The sequence below is a fragment of the Mastigoproctus giganteus genome, chromosome 10 (assembly GCF_048544385.1).
Source record: "Mastigoproctus giganteus isolate SK-2022 chromosome 10, ASM4854438v1, whole genome shotgun sequence".
In the NCBI taxonomy this organism is placed as follows: Eukaryota; Metazoa; Arthropoda; class Arachnida; order Uropygi; family Thelyphonidae; genus Mastigoproctus; species Mastigoproctus giganteus.
The window spans coordinates 159,674,142-159,701,955 of NC_143584.1; the positions used below are offsets into that span (position 1 = coordinate 159,674,142).

Genomic DNA, 27,814 nt, shown 5'->3' on the forward strand with positions numbered 1-27,814 from the left:
GGTGTGAATACGCATAATTATTGGGTGTGGGAAAGATTACCTCTACATGTTATTGATCAAGATAATCTACAGTGCTCCCATGTTAGTGTTTTCTCTGGGTTTGCAGCAAATTTCATAATTGGACCATTCTTTGAGCATGTGGCTCCAAAGCAGGATAAACTTTACTTTTACTGTAACCTTATCCCACCATACAATTTCTGCTTTTTTTAAGAGAGAGAGAGAGAAGGGGGGGGGAATGTTTGGGCACAACTATTTTTATGCAGGCTAGAGCCCCAACGCACACAATGTGGTTACTGCTAGTAAAACAGTTTCTTCAGGTCATGTTTGATAATAATCTAGAATCTGCAGTTAAAGGAACCACTAGGTGGCAGTGATCACAGTGTGCTGAAGTTGTATTTATTTATTTTATTTTTTTTGGTAGTTGTTGGCGCATTGGCTTCTGTGGCCATAATGCACTTCCCAAGGTTTTTGCAGTACTTTGATCCAAGCCCGAGCCGGGAATCGAACCCGCGACCTTTGGGTTGTCAGGCAGGCACTTTACCCACCCGGCTAGCCCGGTCGGCTAGTTGGATTTACTCAAAGAGGTAACTACCATCGGGGGTAAAGGGAAGGGTTTTTGCTTTCGTAAAGGTGACTACGGTGGTCTGAGACAGTATTTATATTCTATACGGTGGGACCAACTGACGATGTTACCAACAGCAAATTCAAAACGGGAAGCATTCAAAGAATTTATCTTGGAAGCTAGGCTTTACATACCAACTAAGAAATATTGTTCAAGGTTTAGGCCTAAATGGATGTCAGATGAATTAATGAGACATGTGGCAGAGAAGAAAAATGCATGGGATACATATAAATTAATGGGTGACATGGAAGCCTGTGATAGATATAAGCTGGTCTGTAACCAAGTCACAAAGGAGATTAGGCAGGTTATGAGAAATCCTTGGCAAAGGATGCAAAGAAAAACAACAAAGAGTTCTTTACCTATGTAAACCTATCGCAGGAAAGGGGTGAATCAGATTGGTCCACTGGATATTGATGGTTCAACTGTTGATGATCCTGCTCAGGTGGCTAACAAACTAAATGAGTATTTTGCATCCATATTCACCCATGAGGAGTTATTCAGGGAGGGGAATGCCAGAGGTTTGTTAAACTCTGGCAGTGAGCTGGATGATTTTGTAATAACTGAGAGGAAAGTGGAGGAGAAATTGTTGAAGATAAACATAAAAAAGGCACCTGGGAGGGACAGGATCTATCCAGTTATATTAAAGGAGGCAGCAAAAGAAGTAAGCAAACCCTTAGCCATAATTATGAGAGCTTCCCTGGACTCAGGGGAGGTACCCATGGACTGGAGATGTACAAATGTGACCCCAATCCACAAAGGAGGATCAAAGGGAGACACAAGTAATTACAGATCTGTTAGTTTAACTTCTGTTCCAGTTCTCATCTAGATGAGCACCAGTGATCATCTAGATGAGACTTCAGTTATAGCACGGACACAGCATGGTTTTGTTAAGGGAAAGTCTTGCCTGACCAATTTGATTGGACACTATGATGTGGTCACAAAGGAACTGGATGCGGGGAATAACTTTGATATCATATATTTGGATCTTAGAAAGGCTTTTGATACTGTTGCACATGGAAGACTGCTGCACAAATTGAAGCAGTGTGGCATTGGAGGCAAATTGCTGCTATGGATAAAGGGATGGTTGAGTGGGAGAAGACAGAGAGTGGTAATCGATGGACACTGCTCATTGTGGACTAATGTTATTAGTGGAGTCCCTCAGGGTTCAGTATTGGGTCCATTGTTGTGTTCTGTATTTATAAATGATATTGATGATGGTATATCAAGCTTAATGTCCAAGTTTGCAGATGATACGAAGGTTGGCAGGGTTGTTAAGGACACTAATGACAGTATGCTGCTGCAACAGGATCTAGAAATGTTTTGCAGATGGGCTGAGAGGTGGCAAATGAAGTTTAACATTGACAAATGTAAAGTACTACATATGGGAAGCAGCAGCCACAGAGTGACATATCAACTCTGTGGTACTACACTGACAGTGGTAGAGAACGAAAAGGATCTGGGGGTAATTGTGCGGCAGATATGAAGTTTTCTGAGCAGTGCAGACGGGCTGCAAGAGTATCTCATAGTGTCTTGTCAATGATATACAGGAATTTTTCTAGCAGGGATAAGGTGGTGATTATCCCCTTATATAAGGCAATGGTCAGGCCACACCTTGAGTACTGTATACAGGTCTGGAGGCCTCGAATGAAGCCTTGAATGGTTTGAGCACGCTCAGTGCTGATGGAATTCTTCCTCTTTCTTAGAATAATCATTTGAGAGGGCATAAATTCAAATTGAGAAAAGGCAGATGTAGGATGATGTGCGGAAGTTTGCCTTTAGCCAGCAGGTGGTTGGTTGGTGGAACAGACTTCCATCCTTTGTTGTGGAAGTTGATAGCCTAAATAATATGCCTCTACTAATGCTAACAACTTCATCATTACCAACATTTTGCCAATGCTTAGCTACCTTGCTCTCAGAAATTTAATCTTTGTGATCTGGTTGTGGAGATTTCTCAAGGACATGGGTTATCAGAGCATTATTCATTTCTAAATGCAATGTATGTACTCATACTTAACACATGTAGTATTCATTAGGTTGTTATAGGCAATCTGTATTTTCCATCACTGTTAATAGGATTATTGCCTGCTGCAAAAAAGCTTTATTATCATGTCCCATAGATTGCTTTCATAAGTTATGGTTGTAGAGGAGACAAACTATGAATCATCTGTGGATGATTCATAGTTTGTCTCCTCTACAATCAAAGGTGATACATTTTAAATATAATCATTCTATATATACATACTGTATAATATACATTACTAATTTTTCCTATTTCTGCTGTTTAAACATTATATTTTTGTATTTTTAAATTGCTAGGATTGTAACCTCTCTTTTCCCATTACTTTAGTATTTGCTATTCATGATTTTTCTGATCATGAGGGTTTGCTAGTCCATAACCTCTGTGATTGCCAACAGATACCTGGGCATACTCTGTTAATCTAAATCGCAAAAAAAGATTAATCAGCCTTAGCCTTTGTAATTTGAATTTGAGAGGAAACACTAGATGCTGCATTGATTAATTTTAAAATGTTCTATTTCATTCTACCTTGCACAGTTACAATATTTAAAATGTTAGTACTAAGTTAACTCCCTTAAAATAAGTTTGTTTGTTTGTTATTTAGGAGCATTAGCAACTAAGGACATGTTTCTCTGGGGATATTCGGTGGTCATTCCCTGACCTTTCCGCATCCTCTGTATTTGGTGGTCATGGGCTCAAACCCCGGTCTAATCAAGAAGCGTGTGCTATGCACTGCTGCTCCTGCCCACCTGGCTACGAAGGCATCCTTAAAATAAGTAAAGCGCTAAGTTTTAGACTTTAAAATAAAATAATTTTATTGTAGTACTTATTAATTTTTTTTCTGAAAAAAAAAAAAAAATATGATATCAGAATGCAGGGCTGAGCAAATGGGGGATGCATTGGATGTGCTGCATGAGGGCCCCCAATCGAGGGAGCCATCAAATTTTTGGACATAAGAGACTCCTTTTGCATCCGGTCCCCAGGTACCTTTGCACAGCCCTGCCATAATGTTTTGGTTGTTATACCACAGCTTTTGACTGATAGGAACAGTGTATGCTGGTGTCACTGGCCACCAGTGACTTCGAATATTGCATTTTAAAACTAACCAGTGTAGTGTTCGATGTTTCCTCTTGAATTTAAGTATTTGTTACTTTGTCGCCTCTGTAATAGCTTATAAACTTTATATAACTAGTAGTTTGGGAATGGCTTATGATTTTCATAATATTTTATTAAGACTCATTTATGAGTGATAATGTTACAATAATAATATCAGTTTATTTATTTTTTAATTTATAGGTGAGAAGAGATCACTAGAGGAAAGTAATCTTCCAGAAGCTAAAAGAAGAAAAATAGAAGGTAAATCTCTCTCTCTCTCTCTCTCTCTCTCTCTCTCTCACACACACACACACACACACACACACACACACACACACATACACACACACACACACACACACACACACACACACACACACACACACACACACACACACACACACACACACACACACACACACACACACACACACTTTATTTTATATACGTATAGCTGTTTCCAAATTGTTGAGAATAAACAAAAAAAAAAAAAACTATTTAAATTTCCAACTGCAGCTAACCAGGTGACTGAATAGTAGTAGTAGTAGTAGTAGTAGTAGTAGTAGTAGTGGCACTTGATGCAAGAAAGCAGTGTAGGAGCTTATGCAGCATCAGCCAAAAAAAAAAAAAAAAAAAATCACACCATACCCTCCAATTGCCTGTCCAGTTCCTCCTTAAATTTATTTAACCTATCAACTTCCACAACGACAGATGGAAGTTTGTTCCAGAAATTAACAACCCGCTGGCTAAAGGCAAATTTCCGCACATCTATTCTACATCTATCCTTTCTTAATTTGAACTTATGTCCCCGTAGGTTCGTATTCTGAACAAGTGGGAGGATCCCATCAGAATTCAGCGTGCTCAACCCATTCAAGGCCTTATAGACCTCAATCAGATCACCGCGCAGGTGCCTAGTCTCCAGCCACTGCAATTTGCAGAACTTAAGCCTCTCTTGGTAAGAGGATCCCTTCATTCCCCTCACCAATCGTGTTGCTCTTCTCTGTACACGCTCAAGCAAATCTACATCCTTCCTAAAATGAGGCCTCCAGACCTGTACGCAGTACTCAAGACGTGGCCTGACCATTGCCTTATACAGAGGGACAATCACCTCCTTTTCCCTGCTAACAAAATTCCTATATATCATTGACAAAACCCCATGACCTGCCCTAGCAGCCTGTCTACATTGCTCAGAAAACTTCATATCTGACTGCACAATTACTCCCAGGTCTTTTTCATTTTCTACCACCTTAAGTGTAGTACCACACAGTTGGTACGTTTCTCTGGGGTTACTTCTACCCACATGCAGTACTTTGCATTTGTCAAGGTTAAACTTCAGTTGCCACTTCTTAGCCCATCTGCCCAAATTATCTAGATCCTGTTGCAGTAGCACACTGCCATTACTGTCATTAACAACCCTGCCAACCTTCGTGTCATCTGCAAACTTCGACATTAAGCCTGATATACCTTCATCAATATCATTGATGAATATACAAAACAACAGTGGCCCCAACACCGAACCCTGTGGGACTCCACTAATAACATTAGTCCACGAAGAGCAGCACCCATTGATTACCACCCTCTGTCTTCTCCCACTTAACCATCTTTTTATCCATTGCAGCAACTTACCCTTAATACCATTCTGCTCCAATTTGTACAGTAGTCTTCCATGCGCAACAGTGTCAAAAGCTTTCCTGAAATCCAAGTATATGATATCAAAATTATTTTTTGCATCCAGTTCCTTTGTGACCACATCATAATAACCAATCAAATTTGTCAGACAAGACTTTCCCTTAACAAACCCATGCTGTGTCTGAATTATTGCTGCAGTCTTGTCTAGATGATCCTGCAATGCATCTTTAACCAGTGACTCCATTATTTTACCCGGAACAGAAGTTAAACTAACTGGTCTGTAATTATTCGTGTCACCCTTCGAACCTCCTTTGTGAATTGGGGATACATTTGCACATCTCCAGTCCGTGGGAACCTCTCCTGAGTCCAAGGATGCTCTCATAATTATGGCTAAGGGTTTGCTTAGTTGCTTTGCCGCCTCCTTTAATATAACTGGATAGATCCCATCCGCCCCAGGTGCCTTTCTTATGTTTAACTTCAACAATTTCTCCTCCACTTTGCTCTCAGTTATTACAAAATCATTAAGCACACTGCTACAATTTGATAACCTTCTTCCATTTTCAAACTGTAATGATTCCTCACGTGTGAATGTAGATGCAAAATACTCATTCAGTTTGTTTGCTATCTGAGCAGGATCATCAACAGTCGAACCATCGATGTCAAGTGGACCAATCATATTCAGCCCCTTCCTTTTAGAGTTTATATAAGTAAAGAAATCCTTGCTGTTTTTCTTAGCATCTTTTGCCAAAGATTTCTCGTAATCCGCCTTTGCCTGCCGAACCTCCTTTGTGACCTGATTACAGACTAGCTTATATCTGCTACAGGCTTCTGCGTCGCCTGATAATTTATATGCATCCCATGCATTTTTCTTCTCTGTCACGAGTCTCATTAGTTCATTTGATAACCATTTAGGCCTAAACCTTGAACAATATTTCTTCATCGGTATGAAAAGTCTAGTAGCTTCCACGATTAATTCCTTGAATGCTTCCCACTTAGAATTTACTGTTTGGAACATCGTCAGTCGATCCCACTGTACAGAATTTAAAAACTGTCTGAGACCACTGTACTCCCCTTTACGGAAGCAAAAACCCTTTCCTTTACCCCTGACGGTAGTTACCTCTTTGAGTAAATCCCACTTCAGCACACTGTGATCACTGCCACCTAGTGGTTCCTTTATCTGCAAATTCTTAATACACGAATGATCACTGCTGATAACCAGATCAAGAGTATTACTTTCTCTGGTTGCCTCTCGAACATGCTGCTGCAGAAAACAATCATCCAATAAATCCACAAAAGTCTGACTAGTGTGTGAGTGACCAACCCACAAGTTCCAGTCAATATCTGGGAAGTTAAAATCCCCCATTATAAGACATTCTGATTTACTGGCCCACTCTATTTCTCTGTACAATTGTTCATTGTACTCATTCGAGTCATTAGGCCTATAACACACTCCTACTCTTATTTTTGCTTTTGCAGTGCTTATGTCACACCAAACTGACTCAACAGTGCACTGTCCATCTATATCAACTGGATGCACTTCTCTTGATTTTATGTTTTTCTTAATTAACAGCATAACACCTCCTCCCTTTCTGTCCTGTCTATCCTTTCTGTACACATTGTACTCCCCAAATTCCAGTTCTGCATTCCTTATATCTTTGTGACACCACGTCTCTGCTATCCCAACAATATCCGCCTTTGATGTCTTGACCAACACTTCAAATTCATCAAATTTATTTACTATACTTCTAGCATTGGTATACATGCAAGCATACATGCTCCTATGCCTATTCCTCGTTACCCTAACACATCCCATATACCCAACTATTCCAGGATGACTGCCATCCGTCCCTGAAACCCCCAACACCCCTCGCTCCAGGTCGCTTCTTATTCTAATAGAAGTTGTGCAAGAATCACCTTCACCTCTGCCTGCGGTTACTGTTAAACTATTAGTCTTTGTATCCCCCCAAACTAGCAGTTTTCCGACCCACCTAACACTGCCTCGATAGCATCAGCAAATATTCTTGCACCCTTTCTATTTAAGTGTATCCCATCCCTGTAGAAGCAATCTCTCCTGTTAACAAGTACAGTCCAGGTTGAAAAAAATTCTACCCCTTGAGCCTTGCACAATCTTTCCAGGGCCGAATTGATCGACAAGGCTCTCATCATATACTCCCTCCTATCGTGTCTGGGCAGAATTGCAGACACTTTTAAATTCAACCCTAATTCTCGGCTTTTTTTCAACAGTGACCTGTACTTGTTGAGTAATTCTGCCGGTCTCCTACTCTTAATATCATTAGTGCCAACGTGTACAACTATATCACCTTTTGTGCCCTTGAAAGATGATATCCGCTCTACAACGTCATCAACCTTTGCCCCTGGCAGACATACCCTGGTCCTGTTCCACCTATCCATTTTACATAGCATGTTCCCCGTTTCCCTGACAATAGAGTCACCAACAACTAATAGTTCCTGAGGGACCAGCGCATTCTGCCTTGGGGGTTGCCGCTGTGTTGCGTGATGGCCAAGTGCACGCTCTGGCGTTGATGTGGGCAGCTGAGAGCTTGATGGGCCCCTCAATTTATTTCCTTCGAGGGCATCCACCCTGTCCTTCAAACTCTCATATAGGCCCATAACAACGCTGAGTTGTCGCCTGATTTCCTTACACTCCTTACATCGCGCACACACAAAGACATCCCCCATGGCAATATCATGTTCCGTTCCAGAGAGTTCGGCAAACATTTCACAAGTTGTACATTTTGTTAGGCTGTGACGCGTTGGAGAATCGCCCCCCTCAGTTCTCCCCCGAGTCACAACACTCCTGCCACTTTGTGCCCGTTGCTTTGCTGCTCTAGTTCGGGGCATGGTAGTTTAAATTAATAAAATCAATAAATTAAATGTCAGTAGTATTTGAATAGAAACTATGAAATAGAAACAGTGAAGCGTATTACTATATAATTATGCGTTAGAGCTACCTAGCTACCTCAATTAAAAACTTTGAATTCCCTACAAAAACTTTGAATTCCCTATATACAAAAACAATGGCTACAAAAATCGAACAAAAATAACGGTTTTACCTATCGTAAGTAAAATCCACAAAAACTCTTTATCTAAATTAAAATAAAAAATAACCAGCGTAACTATAACTATATGACTACGTATTAAGTACAATATAAAACAACAATCATGTAAATAAAAGGCAAACACTTATCGTTTTTGCGGAGCCTGTAACTGTCAGCTGTAACTTTTAAATAGAGTCAGCGCCCTTGCTGTTGTTTCTTTCTGAAAGGTTGTAAACCGATAGCTAAAGGGAAGAATTGCTCTATCTTTTCTTTCCATTAATAACCCTTTCAGGGGTGCTTTATTTAAATAATGTCACATGTTCAAATATGCATTGTCTTGAAACTTCCAGTAAGTGCTGCTGTCTCCCGCCCGTGTTGTCTGATTTGGGCTTAACAAAAAGCCAGAATTCTCTGGAAGTCAGATCCAAATGTTATTGAAATTGAATGAAGTGATAATAAATAGAAGTAGAGAATATTATTGCATAAAAAAACACAAAAAACTGTGAATATTGTTTCTTTTTTGCAAAATTTTCTATTATTTTTTTTTAAAATAAATTTTTTAAAAATAAATTTCAAGTCTGAATAAGGACAAATTAATATTCAAAAGCATTGTATATGCCAGGCATAACTCTTTCTGTACATAGCTTTGAGCAAACTGAGTTTGCTGTTTAGTGCATTGATCTCATACTGTGGAGGAACTTCACCACTGATTGCCTTGGTATTGCATCACTATAAATAAAAAGCACTGCTCCAGTGGAGAAGTATGTTTTTTATTTAAAGTATATGCTGCTGCCCAGACACAAGTTTTAATTTAGGATAAAAAAGAATTCCAAATCTCAAAAAAAAAAAAAAAAGATCCCTGATAGAGGGATCTTTTTTTTTTTTTTTTTTCAAAGCAAAAAGTTGATACAAAGGAAAGAGAGACAGACACGAGTGTAAAATGCCCAGTTAAAACAGAAGAGGCCACTACGAGCCATTGAACCACAACCTTAACTCAGATGTTTTCAAGTCTACTCAGACTTAGGTTTTCATTTTGGGATGAAAAGGAACTCCAAACTCAAAAAAGGCTTCCAATAGTTAGTAGACAAAAGCAAAAGGTTGGCAGAAAAGTAACAGACACGAGGCACAAAGCACCCATTGAAACAAAAGAGGCCACTACAAACCATCAAACCCAATTTATCTTAGGGTCGACAAGTCTACCCAGATCTGGGTTTCAATCGTCTTTGGAACCTTGTCAGCGGGCAGGTAGATGTTGCGAAAGCTTGAATAACCCAATGGTGAAATCCCACAATATGTGAGATGGTGCAGTAAGCAAAGTAGACATAATTAAGTTCAGAGCAAAACCCTCAAGTTATGAAAACTATAAAAAGTCATTGTTCGTTATTCACATTTAAGCATAGTTTATATAGTTTTTAATAAAGTTTTTGCTACTTAGAGCATTGATCTCATATTGAGGAGGTATTTCACCATACGTTTCTTGGGTATTACACCACTAATCTAAATAAAAAGCAATGCTCCAATGGAGAAGTATACAGGAATACCTCGCAGAGCGTGGTTAATTCATGCCAAAAAAATACCGCGCTATGCGAAACCGCGCTGATCGAGGTATTATTAGTATGTATTTTAATGTAATGTGTTCCAACAATTTGATTATATGGGTCGAGTTGCAAAAATATATAGGTGTTTGTTTACTATAAATTGATGCACATGAAATTCTTGCAAAAAAAGAAACTAAAATACTAAAAATGAAAAATACTAGTAAATGCAGTACAAATGATTTTTATTGCAGTATGTAGATACCAAAAGAATATAAGTGAAGTATGTACTGTATTTTTATTTTGAAAAATAACTGATCAGCTTAGTTTGCACAGTTTTTTTTCTTCTTTTTATCTGCATACATCTCTTTATAACATCGAATGTCATTTTGCTACCCTGCCTCGTTCGATGTTTGGATCTAGAAGAACACTCGGCACCATTACATTTCTTCTTTCCACTCATATTTGCATATAAAGGTCTAACGTTTTTAAAAAATAATCTTTAATAAAAATACACGGCGAAAAATATTTGTACAGCTTACGCACAATCAACAACCTCGCCGCTCAGAATCTAGAGTGTTTACTAATCTACCAAAGCTAGCAGAGTCCGTATATAATGGGAGTTGCGACAACAGTCAGCGTGGCCTTGAATCCATAATGCATTGGCCTATGTTTTTTTTTTTTTATGTAAACCCCAAACACGAGAGAAATTGGAACCTATAGTATTTAGTACCATGGTTGGGTTGGAGGTTGAGAAGATGAACGAAGATATTTGTTGACATTAGATTTGAACTTCTGTAGACTGTAATTTTCTGGAAATACAGTCAGTCCTCGTATAGCATGATAGTTGTGTTCCTAGAAACCCTCGTGCAATGCAAAATCGTGCAATATAAACAACAGGCCCTATGGGAAAAATAGGGTTAGGTGCTGACCACCCAAGATTGAACACACATTTGTAACCAAAACATTACCAAACACAATAAATAATCGTAATAAAATACTTATGTATTTTATTACGATTATTATTATACGTAATAAAATACATAATATGTAAGAATTTTAATTACTTAAGTATTTTATTACGACTATTACGTAATAAAATATTGCTAATGCTTTTGCTTTTATCGCAAGCAAACTTTTTTGTTTGATTTTCTATCCAAACAGATGACAGCCGTTCCATCTCTTCCAATTCTGTGTCTTAATCTAATGGATTTTAATTACACTTTGAGTTGTTCCTGCTATGAAAGTTGTTTTTATTTTCTCTGCATTCTTTCTAATTCTCGGCGTTGCCTCATTTAGGTCTGTAGCATGTGCAATATCACATGGTCTTTCATTTCGCTCAAAGCGTTTCACAATTTCATATTTTTTCTCTATTGACAGAGGCGGACTGGCCATAAGCCTTACCGGGGAAACCCCAGTGGGCCGGAGGCCAGTGTGATTTTGGCCATAAACCATAGTATGAGGCCACTATGAGTTTTCTCGGGTAAGAATTTTTGATCCAGTCCGCCTCTGTTTATCGATATTGCTTTTGTTTTTCTCTGTGAATCTGCAGTGTCTTCACCAGGACGTTTCCTTTTCACACCTTTTAAGTGTTTTACTCATTTTTAGGGAATAAATCAGAGGTACAGTTAAGGTGGGGCCTCTGAGTAAAAAAATGCAGGAATCTAGGTTGAGGCGGCTTGGACATGTGAAACAAAGAAGTGAGGAGTATTTGGGGAAGAGGTGCGAAAAGTTGGAGGTGATAGGGAAGAGGAAGAGAGGGAGACCTAAGCTGAGATGGAAGGACAAGGTGGCAGAGGATTTAAAAGAGAGAGGAATCCCAGGATAGGGAGGAATGGAGGAAAAGAATTAAGGACGGAAATGCTGACCCCATATAAACGTGGGAAGAAGGCGAAGATAAAGAAGAAGACTCATTTTTAGGGAATAAAGCACAATTACAAAACGCGGAGGCACGCTTGATACACATAAACAAAGCTGCGCACGTGTAGCAACTGAATAAACAACACTGTAAAGGCAGAGATACACTATTAACACCTCACATTTTACTAAAGCACATTTCTGGGGGTTACTGCCATAAAACAATAAAAACAATTTCCAGTTGTGTTTCTGCTAGTGGAATCTGTTATAAACTGGTAGTAAACTTGATCTAATTGCATTTTCCATAATATCGATAGCTGGAATTGTGTTGGTTTTTAGGTTATTATGGTGAAATGTGTTTCCCCTTCACTGATATAAAAAACAAATACATTTTCAGAATCTTCTCTTCATTCCTATCGTGTTGCATTCAGTTGGGGTGATTCCGCGCTCGACTTCCATTTCTTGTAAACACAAAGGCGAATCTTGCATAAGCAAATTCGGTTCGTGTTATATAAGATATCGTTCCCCTATTTATAAATCGTGTATGATCGAATTCGTGTAGTGTAAACACGTGTTATATGAGGACTGACTGTACGTACAAAGGAAGGTTGTTCCAGAAAACGGCAGTTGAATGAATAAACGAGGAAGATGAAAAGTTGGTTCTGTGGGTTTGAAGTTGGACAGTAAATGAATATTGGCTGGTGCCGGCACGTGTTTGGACTGTTTTGAAAGAGTGAGCTGGAATTATAGAAGCCAATTCAGAAGAACAGTGCCCATGGAAGTATTTGTAGAAAAGGCATGCAGCAGAAACAGTTCGTCTACGAGACAGCAATTGGATAGACTCTGTTAGAAATGAAACATTAATTAACCTAACTGTCCTCTTCTGAACGGAATCAAGAAGCCTGAGAGAGGTTTTGGGGGCACCACCACCAGATGTGGGAACAGTATTCCATGGTAGGGCAGATTTGCAATTTGTACAGAGTGAACAGCTGTTTGGAAAAAAAGTAATGCTGAGAGCGAAAGAGAAAACCAAGTTCTTTAGATGCAGAGGAAGCAATATTTGTAATGTGCTTGTGCCAAGAGAGATTAGAAGTCTGGGTAATCTCCAAAAGAGATATATCATTTTGCCTAGAAATCGGAGTGTCACCAAAGATAAGCATAGGAGCAGAAGAATCCTTTTTGTGAGATATAAGAAAAGACTGAGTTTTAGAAGGATTAAAATCAACTAAGTTGTGTTTGCCCCACTGGAGAATTACCTGGAGATCGGCATTTAAGGAGTTGGTAGCAGATTTTCGATAAGTTGAAGCTGATTGAGCAGAACAAGGTTTCTTAAAATGGAAAGTGGAATGCAATGTGCTATCATTGGCAAAACTATGGATAGGATTTCCAGTCAATGGAAGAAGGTCATTAATATACAAGAGGAAAAGAGTGGGGGAAAGAACTGAACCTTGGGAGACATCGGCATTAGTGGAGAAGTTAGAAGACAGAGAGCCATCTACCATCACCCTCAGTGATCGATCAGAGAGAAAACTGGATAACCAATTACAAAAAACAGTTGGCAAACCATAAGATGGAAGCTTGTTTAGAAGACCTTTATGCCAAACACGATCAAAAGCCTTTGAGATGTCTAGAGCAACTGCTTGTGTTTCACCGAACTTTTCCATTGTATTAGTCCATAAATGGGTAATATAAGCCAGTATATCACCAGTGGATCGACACTGACGGAATCCATACTGGCGATCGTTGATCAGACGGATGGTTTCTAGGTAGTTTAAGACATGCTAGCATTATAATACATACATACATATCAAATGTATTGGTGCGTAATGCAGTTAATTTTTTTTCAATTTGTAAACTGTGCTATAGCGAAACCTGCACTGTTCGAAACCACGCTATGCAAGGTATTCCTGCATTACCTTTTATTTTAAAGTGTGTACCACTACCCAGACCCAGGATTCAATCCTTTTTAGGATCCCATCACTATACTGTAGAACTATATCTGTAGTTCTACAGTACAGCAGGCCCCCATTATAACGCGGTTCGCTTTACGTTGATTCGCTATAACGCTGCTTTTATATTATAACCCGTATCTGACTATAACGCTGTCACAGATCACTATAACGCTCTTTTACAGATTACATTTTTGACATATTTAACGATATCGTTTCATTTGATGGAGTCGATAGCTTGAAAATGAATAGCAAAACAGCATTAAAATGTTTCCCACGCCGACTTGAGAAATTTTCCCACGCTCAGTGAAATTTAATTGCAGTAAGTGACTTGTTACGTAGTTCTGAGATCAACATTTTAAGAAATGATCAAATATATTGCTTGTAATATTTGTGTTATATGCATTTATCCGAAGTCTAGTCATCACTCAGTACAGTATTAGACATCGTGCGTAACGGAAAGTTTACTTGAACATTGTATCATAATTAATTCAACCAACACAGTTACATTTTCGAAGAGCTAATAATGACCGATAGGAATGAAAAAGCAACGTCTGGGCGCAGTAAGAAGACTATAAATGTAAGAAAAAGCCTGAATCTGAAAATTAAGACGTTTTGAAGCGAATCGATTCCGGTCAACGACAAGCGGATGTGTGCCATAATTTAGGACTTGCAACTTTAACTGTAAGAACAATTATAAAAAAAAAAAAAATAAAGAATTAATTTTAGCAGCAGGAAACATAGCTGTTCCACTGCAAGCAACTAGGGCTAGGCCCTCTATTAGGATTGAAATGGAAAGACTTTAATTTTATTGAAGATAATATTCCAATGCAGAATTCAGTTAAGTTAAATATTAAAAAAAAAAAAAAAAAGAGAGAGAGAAAGAGATTAGCCAATATGATGATCTGAAGAAAACTCGCCTAAAAAAAAAAAAAAAGTGGAACCATTTAAAACTGGTAAGGGCTGGTAGAATAGATTTAAAATCCAGGGAGAAGCCTAGTGCAGATCAAGGAGCCGAAACTTTCAAAAAAGAACTTGTTAAAATTATTGAAGAGGGGTATTATGTGTTATACTTCTCAACAAGTTTTTAACATAGATGAAGCATGACTTTTGTGGAAACGAATGCCTAAAAGAAGTTTCATATTGAAAGAAGAAAAAACATGCCAAGTTTCAAAGCGGCGAAGGATCAGTTGACTTTATTGTTGGGTGGTAATTAAACTGCGGGCCATTTAAAATTAATACCCCTTTTAGTTTATTTGGAAGAGGGCCAAAGTTCAACTCAAAATCCACACATTTTTCATGATTAAATTCATCCATTAAATTAAATCAATTAAATTCATTATTTTACTTCGAATTTTAAGTTTACGTTTGATACGCAAGTAGTTACCACATAATTATACGTATGTAATGCAGAATATTTGAATATTAAATATTTTGACCGACATTTGTGCATCTTTTCATTACTGTTTATTATTGATTAGGAAATGCCTATGGCACCGACCCCCAGCTCATAAATACATATGTTACCTTATGGGAAAGCGGCGCTCACTTAGCGCGGATTCACTTAGCACTCTGTTTTTCCGGAACGAATGATCAGCGTTAAGCGGGAGTCACCTGTATAGTGATCAAACTACAAACATCACTATATTTGTAGATAAATATTGATTTAAAACATATTTTCTCATTCTAACAATATTATATATATATATTTTTTTTTATAGGTGATATTCCTGAGGATGTTATAATTGAAGTGATGCAAACTATTACTGATCCTCAGAAGATGTTGGGTCCAGAGGTAATTAATTTTATAAAGCATAAAAATTTAGAACACTAAGCTCTCCCTTTGCCTTGGCCTTATTTAAATAATAAAATGGACATTTTGGAATATTCTACAACCAACTTGATTTATGGGCAGATGCATGATGGTCAATAAGTTTTAGGTCCCTAGCAACATAGAACTTTCTCCTCTTTGACTATGTTTCTCATGCAGCAATAGCCCATGGTACTTCTTAAGAACAGTCTCTGATCTTTGGATTCTCTATTAACCCTTGGAGGGGTACATAGATACATTTACATTTTTAACCCTTGGAGGGTACATAGGGGAACATAAAGGGAACATAAACCATTGGAAGGATTTATGTTCCCTTCAACACAACTACATAGGCCAAAGAAATTAAAACTATTCATTTTGGCAAATATTATCATTTAACTGTATTTACCATCATTCACATAATATCCAGCTGTGATTATAGCTTGGTGCTTCATATTTTTGCTGCAGGTCATGATATTAATCGCAGTAAAGGGACGTGCATGCATGCATCCTATTATGGGGGCTGCTGTTTTACAATATGATGAGTGCTAGTGCACTTTAAATTTTGTTTATACATGTCGTCCTTCACCTGACTAGTTCTTGTGCCCCCACTTTAAACTTCTCCCTTCTCTTTCCTTTTCACCTCTCCTTTCCTTTTTACCTTTTACCTTCCTTCCTTCCCATTTTGATTCCCCCTTTTTCCTGGATATTGTCTTGTCTTGGATTCTTCTACCACACGACTGTGCTGTTTAAATTAATTTATGCTGCCCACTGTTAAAAACAGAGGCATTTTGCTTTGAAAGCTTCTTGCAACCCTCTGAAGGCGCCTCTGTAGCCAGGTGGGAAGGAGTAGCAGTGCGTAGCAGACGCTTCTTGATTAGACCGGGGTTCGAGCCCGTCACCACCAAATACAGAGGATGCAGAAAGGTCAGGGAATGACCACCGCATATCCTGAAGCAATATGGCCTTAGTTGCTAATGCTCCTAAAAACCAAATAACAAACAACAAACAGCAAGCCTCTGAATGGTTCCATTTTGACCAAAACTAAATAAAACAATGTTGAGTTAGTTTTGCAATTGTTTTAAGAAGTAGTAGCTTTCTAGGAAACAAAAAAAAAGACAGAAAAATGTAAAAAAAGTGTGCATGTGTGTGTGTGTGTGTGTGTGTATATATATATATATATATATATATAATAAAAATAATAGGGTGTATTGATAAAACTGAATGTCTAAAAAAAAAAGAAAAAGTTATTAATTTATTTAATCAGATTATGGATCCGGGACACTACTAGCTATAGCAGAAATACTCAGCAACCATAATGAAATATAGACAAATGTATTTTATCAGTGTATTGAGTAGGGTTGCTGACTTGTCAAGTGTAATACAATGGAATAAATTGAGAATGCCCGCAAGGTAAAAGCAGATTACCTGAAATTAAATGAAATTAAGATTAACTTAAAAATAACATAAAAATGGTACCTAAAGCTGTAGTTCCTAGAACTTTAACTACGTCATCAAGGGATCGGCAGCCAAAATCGTAGGAGTCAAAGCAATAAGCAAGGTCTCTGTTTCTGTTATGATGTATATGTTTGGACGTATACATCATAGCCGACCTGACAAAGACCAAAATGGAAGGAATAAAAATATAATTGAAAAATAAATAAAAGTAAAATGCTAAAATGAAACTGATCAATTCTGTTAAAGGAAAAAATGCTAAAAGAGTGAAAGTATGAAAGAAGGCAAAAGCCTGGTTTGAAATTTAAACAAAGTAAACTTAAGTGAAAGAATAAAGTCAGGGCTTTTTGACAACTTATTGTAGGATCAGACTGGAGACAGTGAAATTAGCAGAGCGTAGCAAACGTAGAGCTGTATGGGAGACCAAAGAAATGAGCTAATAGTTCATAGAAGTTGTCAAAAAAACCTAACTTTATTCTTTCATCTTAAGTTTACTTTGTTTAAATTTAAAACCGGGCTTTTGCCTTCTTTCATACTTTCACTCTTTTAGCATTTTTTCTTTTGACAGAATTTATTAGTTTCATTTTAGCATTTTTCTTTTACTTATTTATTTATTTTTGAATTATATTCTTTTTATTCCTTCCTTTCTTTTTGGTCTCTGTCGGCTATGATGCATACATTTCGTACGTATACTTCATAACAGAAACAGAGACCTTGCTTATCGCTGTGACTCCTACAATTTTGGCTGCCATCCCCTTGATGACGTAGTTAAAGTCTTAGGACCTACAGCTTTAGGTACCTTTTTTTATTATTTTTATGTTATTTTTAAGTTAATCTTAGTTTCATTTAATTTCAGGTAATCTGATTTTACCTTGCAGGCATTCTCAATTTATTCCATTGTAATTACACTTGACAGGTCAGCAACCCTACTCAATACACTGATCAAATATATTTGTGTGTATATATATATATATATATGTGTGTGTGTGTGTGTGTGTGTGTGTGTATTCTTTCAGCCCAAGTAAATCACAATACTTGGGCTGTTTTTATTTTTGTTTATTTATTTATAAACATTAGCCCAGAAGCAGAATGAAAGGTGGCAAGGTCTTTGAAAACCTACATTGAGTAGTCTCACTGGTGCCTAGTGGGGGGTTAATGTGAAACAATCCAGGGCTCTCAAGTTGGGTGGCTTTGAAGAAGTGACATAACACACAACTATATCTCTGAATAGCATTCAGCTGACACACACAAACACACACCACCACCATCTCAACTTACTAGCATTAATCCACAACAGAAAATTGCAAAGGAAGTTTGCAGAGGCCTGGTGTACATAAATCAGCCCCTCCATAACCTTCTTCCAGGAGGATTTGCATCAACACAGAGACTAAGGACAAAGGATTTTGTCTCAAAGACTAGTGACCACTTTAGCTTTGTACCCCTGATGTTGGTTGATTCGTTATATCTTTCTCGATGTCTGTATTTGTTCCCCCAGATAAGCTGTAATATATGTTATCTGTAGCATGGTTCACTTACCGAGATACCTCTTTCAGCCCAAGTATTGTAAAATAACTTTGAAGGTCTTGTCACCTTTCCTTCTTGAATAGGGCTAAAATTCTGTTTATGGGCTAACATTGCTGAATTTGGTGTCATTAAACATATATAAGACACTGCAGGGGTTTTTTTTTTTTTAGTGATGCAACCTAGCAGAAAAATTCTGTGATCAAGGCTCACAAAATGACTACTGGTTGACATGTTCCCCCCCCCGGAAAGGTTTTATCAAAATTTCAGTTTTGTTACAGTGCAGCATCGATTTAAAGTGAGATTTTGCTTACTTTAAACTCATAAAAATGTCCAAAAAGAAGTTTGAACAGTCTAGTTAACAATAAGTGTGTTGGTAACAGAAAAGTCTTGTGGATGCCTAAAAATATTAATACTGGCAAAATGATGCAAAGAAGCAAAACTTATACACTATCATTATTCTTAAAAATATAAATAAATGAAAGACACACAACGAATTTGCCCATTCCTTTTTTAAATTTATCCAAACCCACTTTCCTAACACTAGGTGTAAAGTAATATTTTTTCAACAATCAGATGTTTTAACTGAATGCAAATTTCTGCATATGTATTCTGCAACCATCCTTTTCAATTTAAATTTGTGCCAGTTGTGTGAGTCATCTGAGAAAGAGTAAAGATGACATCAGTGTATAGTATACTTAATCTTTTTAACACCGTATATACTTAGTCACCTGTGCAGTTGCTGCAATTTATAAAATTCTCGTCTTTTTTTGGTAAAACTATAATCCCCCCCCCCACTAATCTATTTGCTCTTCTCTGCACCCTTTTCTACAGATCAATGTCCGTCCTAAAATGAGATTTCCAAACCTGTATGCAACATCCCAGATGTGCCTAATCAATGGAATATATCCAATGAGATAATCACCTCCTCCTTGCTGGCAAAGTTCCTGTATATTATAGGCAGAACCCCATTATCTCTTCTATCAGCTCTACACTGCTCAGACGTCATAGCTACATACTGGACTGTAATATTACCCATAGGGCTTTTTCCTTATAACTACCTTGAGTTTGTTGCTGGCCATATAGTATGTTATTCTGAGATTACTGTTACCCAAATTCAGTACCTTGCATCTGGTTAGCAGTAATTATAGAATATTTGAATGCATACAGGAAGTGATAATTTATAGCCTAAGGAAATTAATGAAATGATTTTTACACCAGCAGGCTTTAAAAGAAACATTTGCTTTAAATATTGTTTGACAAGACTTAAACCAAGTATTAAAGCTTCAAACCCAAAGACTATATTCCAGCTATGAAAGTTACTATTATGGGTGATAAACTTCATTCCCAAAAATCCTTGACCATCGACATCTGTTACTGTGGTAGATTGAGATCTGTGGACATCGGAGAACATTGTTTTACATGGGTTTTTGCTGTGGGCTTTTTTTTGCAGGCAATGTGCAGATTGAAGCAGCATGTTGTTTCACACGTGTCAAGAGTACACCGAGTCGACCCTTGATACGATGAATCGCACTGGCCACATGGTATATTGTATACAAGATCATTTACTTGTATCGAGAGAGAAGGAAGAACTGTGTGATTTCTCAATATATTATGGAGCTCCTGCATAGGCCTGGCTACAATTTTGAATTCTGTATCTTTAAAGAGTTTATTGGGTTTCCTATACCACCGTTCGACGTATGGAATAGAAATAAAGTATTTTTTATTGGTTTCATTAATAGCTATTGTATTTTCTGACTTATTTTTAGCTTGTAATCTGATTTGATTAATAATGGAAAATGGATAGCCCCTATTTAAAAACCTATTGGTTAGTATATAAATTTCTAAATTTCTTTAAATCTAAGGTGGGTTCAGAAGTAGAATATTTTTGAGCGTTAAGGAACTGGTTAAATAATATAGACCTTTTATAAGTAAACGGATGATAACTTCTGTAGTGCAGGAACATCCTTGTATTGGTGGGTTTTCGTTAGATGCTAAATTGTATTTTTTTGCATATCTTGTGTAAGAGTGAAATTTAAGAAATTCAGAGCTTTTGTTTTTTTTTCTATATTTTACAAATGCTTAAAATATCCACTGGATTATCACAAGATTGTTTCCATCACTCTGGAGAAGAAAAGCATAATAGCTCACACCATTGTACACCATAGTTTACCCATAAATTTAACTGCATAGATGCGTAGTGTAAAGGCATTGTTTGATTATCTCTCATATTGTTGCTACCTTCACAATGAGATACCAGGTATTGCACTAATTTGAATAAATAGCGCTTCTCTAGTAGAGGAGACTACTGTTATTTTTTCTCAGTGGGCACTACCACCCAGATGTGTTTCAGAGCTTGTTGGCTCACTCATCGGTGGGTGGGCATGTCTGCATTATCAGGGTACCTGTGGAATTAACTTCACGGTTGTGAAGTTAATTCCACAATATGAGAAATGCCAAATTGTGAAGATAATGATAATATTTTGAAGACTAAATGCATAAGGCATAATATGTTATGGGTTTAAATGTAATATTGGTGTAAATACACCATAGTTTACCCATAAATTTAACTACATAAGTAGTGTAATGGCATCGTTTGATTATATCGATTATTGTGGCTACCTTCACAATTTGACATCTCTCATATTGTGGAATTAACTTCACAACCATGATGGCATGTCTGCATTATCAGGGTACCTGCCCACCCACTGATGAGTGAGCCAACAATCTCCGAAACACGTCTGGGTCATGGTGCCCACTGAGAATAAATAACAGTAGTCTCCACTACTAGAGAAGCATTATTTATTCGAAGTAGTGCAATACCTGGTATCTCGTTGCGAAGGTAGCCACAATATGAAATATAATCAAACAATGCCATTACACTACTTATGTAGTTAAATTTATGGGTAAACTATGGTGTTACCCATATTATTTAGGCTGTACTGCTATACATATATGGGGGATATCTGTAATTGACTTGTTGTCAGAGCCTTTTATGCTTTAAGAATTTTAAAGTTAGTAGTGAATGTTATAAAGAACAAAAATGTTACCATTTTTATAAAAATCATGAAATTGACATGAAATATAAAGACATGAAATATAAAGAACAAAAATGTTACCATTTTTATAAAAATCATGAAATTGACTTGGACATCTTGAACTGAATTAAAAAATCTCCATAGGCAAGCACATTCTCGGAAAATTCAGCCCGTGATGAAGCTGCTCGAGCTGAGGAGAGAAGAGGTGTAATAGAATTTCATGTTGTAGGGAACTCGCTTACAAGGAGAGTTAGTGATCAAGCTCTTATTTGGCTTGTTGGTTTGCAAAATGTCTTCTCCCATCAGTTACCAAGAATGCCAAAAGAATACATTACACGTCTTGTCTTTGACCCGTAAGTAATAGTAACTTTCATTGTGTAATAATGCATTTTCTGTTTTTAAATTTGTGAAATGGTATGAAATTTTTAAACATTATTTCTATAAATTGGATATTTGAATTGGAGGATAATAGGCCAGGTGTAATAATCATCGTTGTGAGTACCAAATATCCTAGAGAGGCATGCAAGTGACATTGCCTAAAAACCATGTTTTTTGATGTTTGGTATATTTTTTCCATGTATATGGCATACTTAAAAATTTCATCACTTCATTTGCCATGTTTCTCTTAATATTTTGCATGTGAGTTGCAGTACTGGCACACCTCAAAAAATTTCGTTTGGTAGCATCAAAAGTCAGTCCAAAATAATTGTCAGATTATTTTACAGTTGAATGGGATAAGTGCCAGCTTCAAAATTGAGTAAACCAGCATCTTATTATCTAATTAAGTATTAACTCAAAAATCATATCCCTTGTGATGTGTCGGTATTACAGCCCATGTGCAATTTATCCAAAGAAGCATGAAGAGTTTAAGTAATATCATTCTGTAACTAGAATGTTACAGAATGAGATTACTTTGTGGAAAAATTTCACTTCAAGCTGTCAAAAAACCATCATATTTACTTAAAAAATTTATGTGTTAGCAGTTTTAACTTCACTGAAGTCCATTTTCATTTACAATTTTTTAAGCCTTACTTTTTCTAACTGAACCTAACTAATTTCCGGATGCCACTATTGTTTAGGTTTATATCTATATTTCACTTTTTTCTGCAGGTATTTTGCTTGTGACATTGCTGAAGTGTTATCTCAAGTCTCTTGCTCTATTTTAAGTGTACTTGCACTTTATTATTTTCATATCTCTTCACTGTAGTTTGGATTAGACTAATAAGATATTTGTATCTAGAAATTTTTGTTGCCAATTCCAGTTTTAATTTCTTGTCTTCATAGTGTCAACTGTAAAGTTCATAAGCCATTTTCAAAAAAAAAAATCCTTTTAATGCTTGTAAGTTTTTTATTTTGTTTACAAAAATTTTATTTTCATTTTCATTTAGCATTAGTAATGGCAAATGATGCAAGAAAGCATCAAGAAAGCTTATACAGCATCAGCAAACAAACAAAAAAAGAGACACCTCTCATTTCACCTATTCATCCCCTTCAATAGTTTGTCTAATTCTACCTTGAATTTATTGAAGCTAGACCTAGACAAACTATTGAAGGGGATGAATAGGTGAACTGAGAGGTTTTTTTTTCTCCAGAAATCAACCACTCACTGGCTAAAACAAACTTCCTCACATCTATTCAGCAACCATCCTTCCTCAATTTGAATTTGCATCCCCTTTGTGTAGTCTAAGCAAGAGAAAGAATCCCATCAGCATTGAGCTTGCTCAATCCATTCAAAGCCTTAAACACCTCAACTGGATCACCTTACAGGCACTTAGTCTCCAGACACTGCAATTTACAGAACTGAAGCCTTTCTTGGTAATAGCATCCTTTTGTTCCCCTCACCAATCTCGATGCCCTTCTCTGTACTCGTTCCAGCAGCTTTACATTCTTCTTCAAATGAGGCTTCCAGATCACCCTGTCTGCATTGCTCACAGAAACTATATCTAACTACACAATTACCCTCAGATCTTCTTCAATTTCTACTATCCTTAGTATAGTAACACCCAGTTGGTACATTACTTTGGGGGTTACTGCTACCCATATCCAGAACTTTACATTTGTCAATGTTAAACTTCATTTGCCATTTCTCAGCCCATCTGCCTAACTTTTCTAGATCCCATTGAAGTAGCATACATCATTTCTGTCATTAACCACCCTGCCAACCTTTGTATTATCTGTAAACTGGACATTAAGCCTGATATGCCTTCATCAATATTATTCACCCTACTAATGTGTTGGCCCTACTAATAACATTAGTCCACAAAGAGCAATGTCCATTGATTACCACTCACCATCCCTTTATGGTGCCTCTGTAGCCAGGTGGGAAGGAGCAGCAGTGTGTAGCACACGCTTCTTGATTAGACCGAGGTTCGAGCCTGTCACCACGACATACGGAGGATGCAGAAAGGCCAAGGAATGACCACCGCATATCCCGGAGCAATATGGCCTTAGTTGCTAATGCTCCTAAAAAAAAAAAAAAAAAAGGAAACCAAACCATCCCTTTATCCATAGCAGCAACTTGCCCTTAATGTTGCACTGCTCCAGTTTGTACAGCAGTCTTTTATGTGCAACAATATCAAAAGCTTTCCTGAAATCCAAGTATATGATATCAAAATTACATTTTGCATCCATTTCCTTTGTGACCACATTATAGTATCCACTCAAATTGGTCAGACAAGATTTTCCCTTAACAAACCCCATGCCGTGTCTGAAGTATAATTGCAGCCTTGTCTAGATGATCCTGCATTACATCATTTACCAGTGATTCCATTATTTTCCTTGGAACAGAAGTTAAACTAACAGGTCTGTAATTACTCATGTTACCCTTTGATTCCACTTTGTGAATTGGGGATTTATTCGCACATCTCCAGTCTGCAGGATCTCCCTTGAATCCAAGAATGTTCTTATAATTATGGCTGAGGGTTTGCTTACTTCCTTTGCAGCCTCCCTTAATATAATTGAATAGATCCAATCCACCCCAGGTGCCTTTCTTATGTTTAACTTTATTATAATTTAATATAATTTATTTTGATAACAAAATTTTATTCTGATTTTTATTTATCTTTATGCTTTTTACCCTTTGCCTTGTGTTTTACATCAGAAATGAAGACACATGTTGCTCTTTTGCTTGCAATCTTGGCCGTTGACACCTGATGAGAAGCTGGTTTTATAGGTTGTGTGTCAATATCCTTATTTTGTTAATTTTGTAATTATTTATCTCTTATTATGCATATTTTATTTGTTATCTTTTATCTCCCGTCCTCCTTCTATCACTCACTATCTTCCTCGTTTTCCCCCCTCTCCCTTTATATATATATGTAAAGAACGAAAACAAACTAATTAAAAAAGGGAAATTATCATAAAAGAAATGGAAAAGAGAAAGATAAAGAAAATTAGTATTGCAAACACTAGTGGCTGCATTAATGCACATTCCACTACCTGCTGCTTATAATAATTAAGATTAAAACAAATAAAATACATGCCAGTAGCATGGCAAACCAGTAGAACAAAAATATAAATGAACCATAAATAATAAAACAAAACAAAAAGGTATTGTAGAAGGAACGCTCCTAAAATAATTTAGAAATGCCAAAATGTATAATACCAAAATATATTTTATAAAATACCAATTAATTGAAAATATTTAGGGGTGCCCTTCTGATGGCACCAGGTCCGAATTATGTGAAATATCACTAAAAAAGAGGAGACAGACACAACACATGGACCAACAAAAGTAAATAAAATAAAATAGATTGACCATTATGTCCCATCTCAATGGATGACCACAAGGCCAATAATGATCAGGGAATTACTGCATTTCGAACATTAGACAAATCCACACATACATGAACCAATACACTGATCGATCTGCGAATGCAATAGATTTGAATAATGATGGCCCTTATGCAGTGAAAAATTATAATAGAACAGAAACTAGCGCTCACATGGCAACACTATGCTTGTTCCAAGAAGGTGGTACAAGCATAGCTTGTACCACCTTCTTGGAACTCTTCTAAAATAATTTAGAAAGGCCGAAATGTAAAGTACAAAAATATATTTTATAAAATGCCAATTAATTGAAAATTTGGCAGCACCCCTCTGATGGCACCAGGTCCGAATTATGTGAAATATCACTAAAAAAGAGGAGACAGACACTATCTACTGGTTTTCCATGCTACTGGCATGTATTTTATTTAGTATATCACTCACTACTACTACTACCATGAATAATAGAATGAAAACTTAAACTAATTAATTATCATAAAAGGAACGGAAAAGAGAAAGATAAAGAAAATTAGTATTGCAAACACTAGTGGCTGCATTAATGCACATTCCACTACCTGCTACTTATAATAACTAAGATTAAAACAAATAAAATACATGCCAGTAGCATGGCAAATCAGTAAAGCAAAAATATAAATGAGCTATATATAATAAAACAAAACAAAAAGGGGAGGACACAAAGGGTATTGTAGAAGGAACGCTTCTAAAATAATTTAGAAAGGCCGAAATATACAATACAAAAAAAAATGCCAATTAATTGAAAATTTAGCAGCACTCCTCTGATGGCACCAGGTCCGAATTATGTGAAATATCACTAAAAAAGAGGAGACAGACACTATCTACTGGTTTTCCATGCTACTGGCATGTATTTTATTTGTTTTATTTGTTTTGGTACATAGCTTGTACCACCTTCTTGGAACGATTCTAAAATAATTTAGAAAGGCCGAAATGTAAAGTACAAAAATATATTTTATAAAATGCCAATTAATTGAAAATTTGGCAGCACCCCTCTGATGGCACCAGGTCCGAATTATGTGAAATATCACTAAAAAAGAGGAGACAGACACTATCTACTGGTTTTCCATGCTACTGGCATGTATTTTATTTGTTTTAATCTTAGTTTTTTATATATATATATATATATATAGTATTTTTATAATATTATGGAGATTATAGTAAGATAATCATGTTAAGATAATCATATTAAGATATATACCTCAATAGATCTACAGAAAATGCATAAAATATAATGTACAAAAGTTAGTATACAAAAGGATAATATGAAAAACTTATGGGTACTTACCCACAACATTAAAAGGCACCGAGGCCTCTTTTGTTTTTAGGTTTAGGCTATTTGTTGTATGGACCTTTTTTTGTCATATTTATTGTGCGCTGAAATTTTGGAATTTGTTGTTAAAATTGGACTAAGTATTATTACATACATTTAGAGGCGCTTCCGTAGCCAGGTGGGAAGGAGCAGCAGTGCGTAGCACACGCTTCTTGATTAGACCGGGGTTCGAGCCCGTCACCACCAAATACGGAGTATGTGGAAAGGTCAGGGAATGACCACTGCATATCCCGGAGCAATATGGCCTTAGTTGCTAATGCTCCTAAAATAACAAACAAACAAACAACATACATTTAGATTTTGATATTTATAAATTAAAATTTTTGTAATCAACTTTTTTTCTCAATGGGAAAGTTTTCTCCTGTCTTCATTTTATTCTAAAAACAAGCACAACAGTTGTATCTATTGTTCGCTCTTCGATACACTTGACTTTGGCAGTATGTGTCAAACATCTACATACTAAAACTGTTATTATTTTTTATTTTTCTTCAAATGAATAATTTATCCTGTTTTCAGATGTACACCAATGATACTTTTAGATTAAACTGAGGATTAGATTCAACTTTCCTATTGAGAAAAAAAAACAGAGGATTAGGCAGGAAGGATTTTTGTTTAGAAATAGTAATATCTAAATGCTTGTACTCAGTACAATTTTAATTTCAAATTCAAAAATTTTTGAAATATGACAAAAGGTCCATGTGACAAATTGCCTAAACCTAAAATTAAGTGATATAGACCCTAGTGCAGCAGTTCTCAAACTGTGCATTGCGACACCCTGGGGAGGTGCCATAATTTACCAGGGGCATTGTGGATGATGTAATAGTTTATGTAACATTTCCATGGAAAATATTAAAAATGTATTAAGAATGATTTTTTTTACTATTAGATATCTATTACTATTTGATTTGTATTATTAATGTAATTAATTATAGAAAATATTTGGGGTATTTTTGACAAAGAGAATGGATCATGTTCCCTGACAGTATTCTTTGGATCTGGTTATTATGAGTGATTGTTTTGGGTATTTTCGCATGTTATTTTGGTGTTTATTTTGATTATGAATTTTGGTGTTAAGCAAAACAAGAATACCCAGAAG

General features: G+C 36.6%; 1 protein-coding gene across 3 annotated transcripts in view; it reads left to right on the plus strand.

Annotated features, from left to right (window-relative positions):
* Positions 1-27,814, plus strand: part of Gcn5 (Gcn5 acetyltransferase) — a 240,352-nt gene that overhangs the window by 135,707 nt on the left and 76,831 nt on the right. For all 3 annotated transcript variants that reach the window (XM_090383703.1, XM_090383702.1, XM_090383704.1), the window contains exons 10-12: positions 3,936-3,995; positions 15,485-15,558; positions 21,732-21,940. In XM_090383703.1, the coding sequence (XP_090239829.1) occupies positions 3,936-3,995; positions 15,485-15,558; positions 21,732-21,940 (343 nt within the window). The remainder of the gene's footprint in view (positions 1-3,935; positions 3,996-15,484; positions 15,559-21,731; positions 21,941-27,814) is intronic.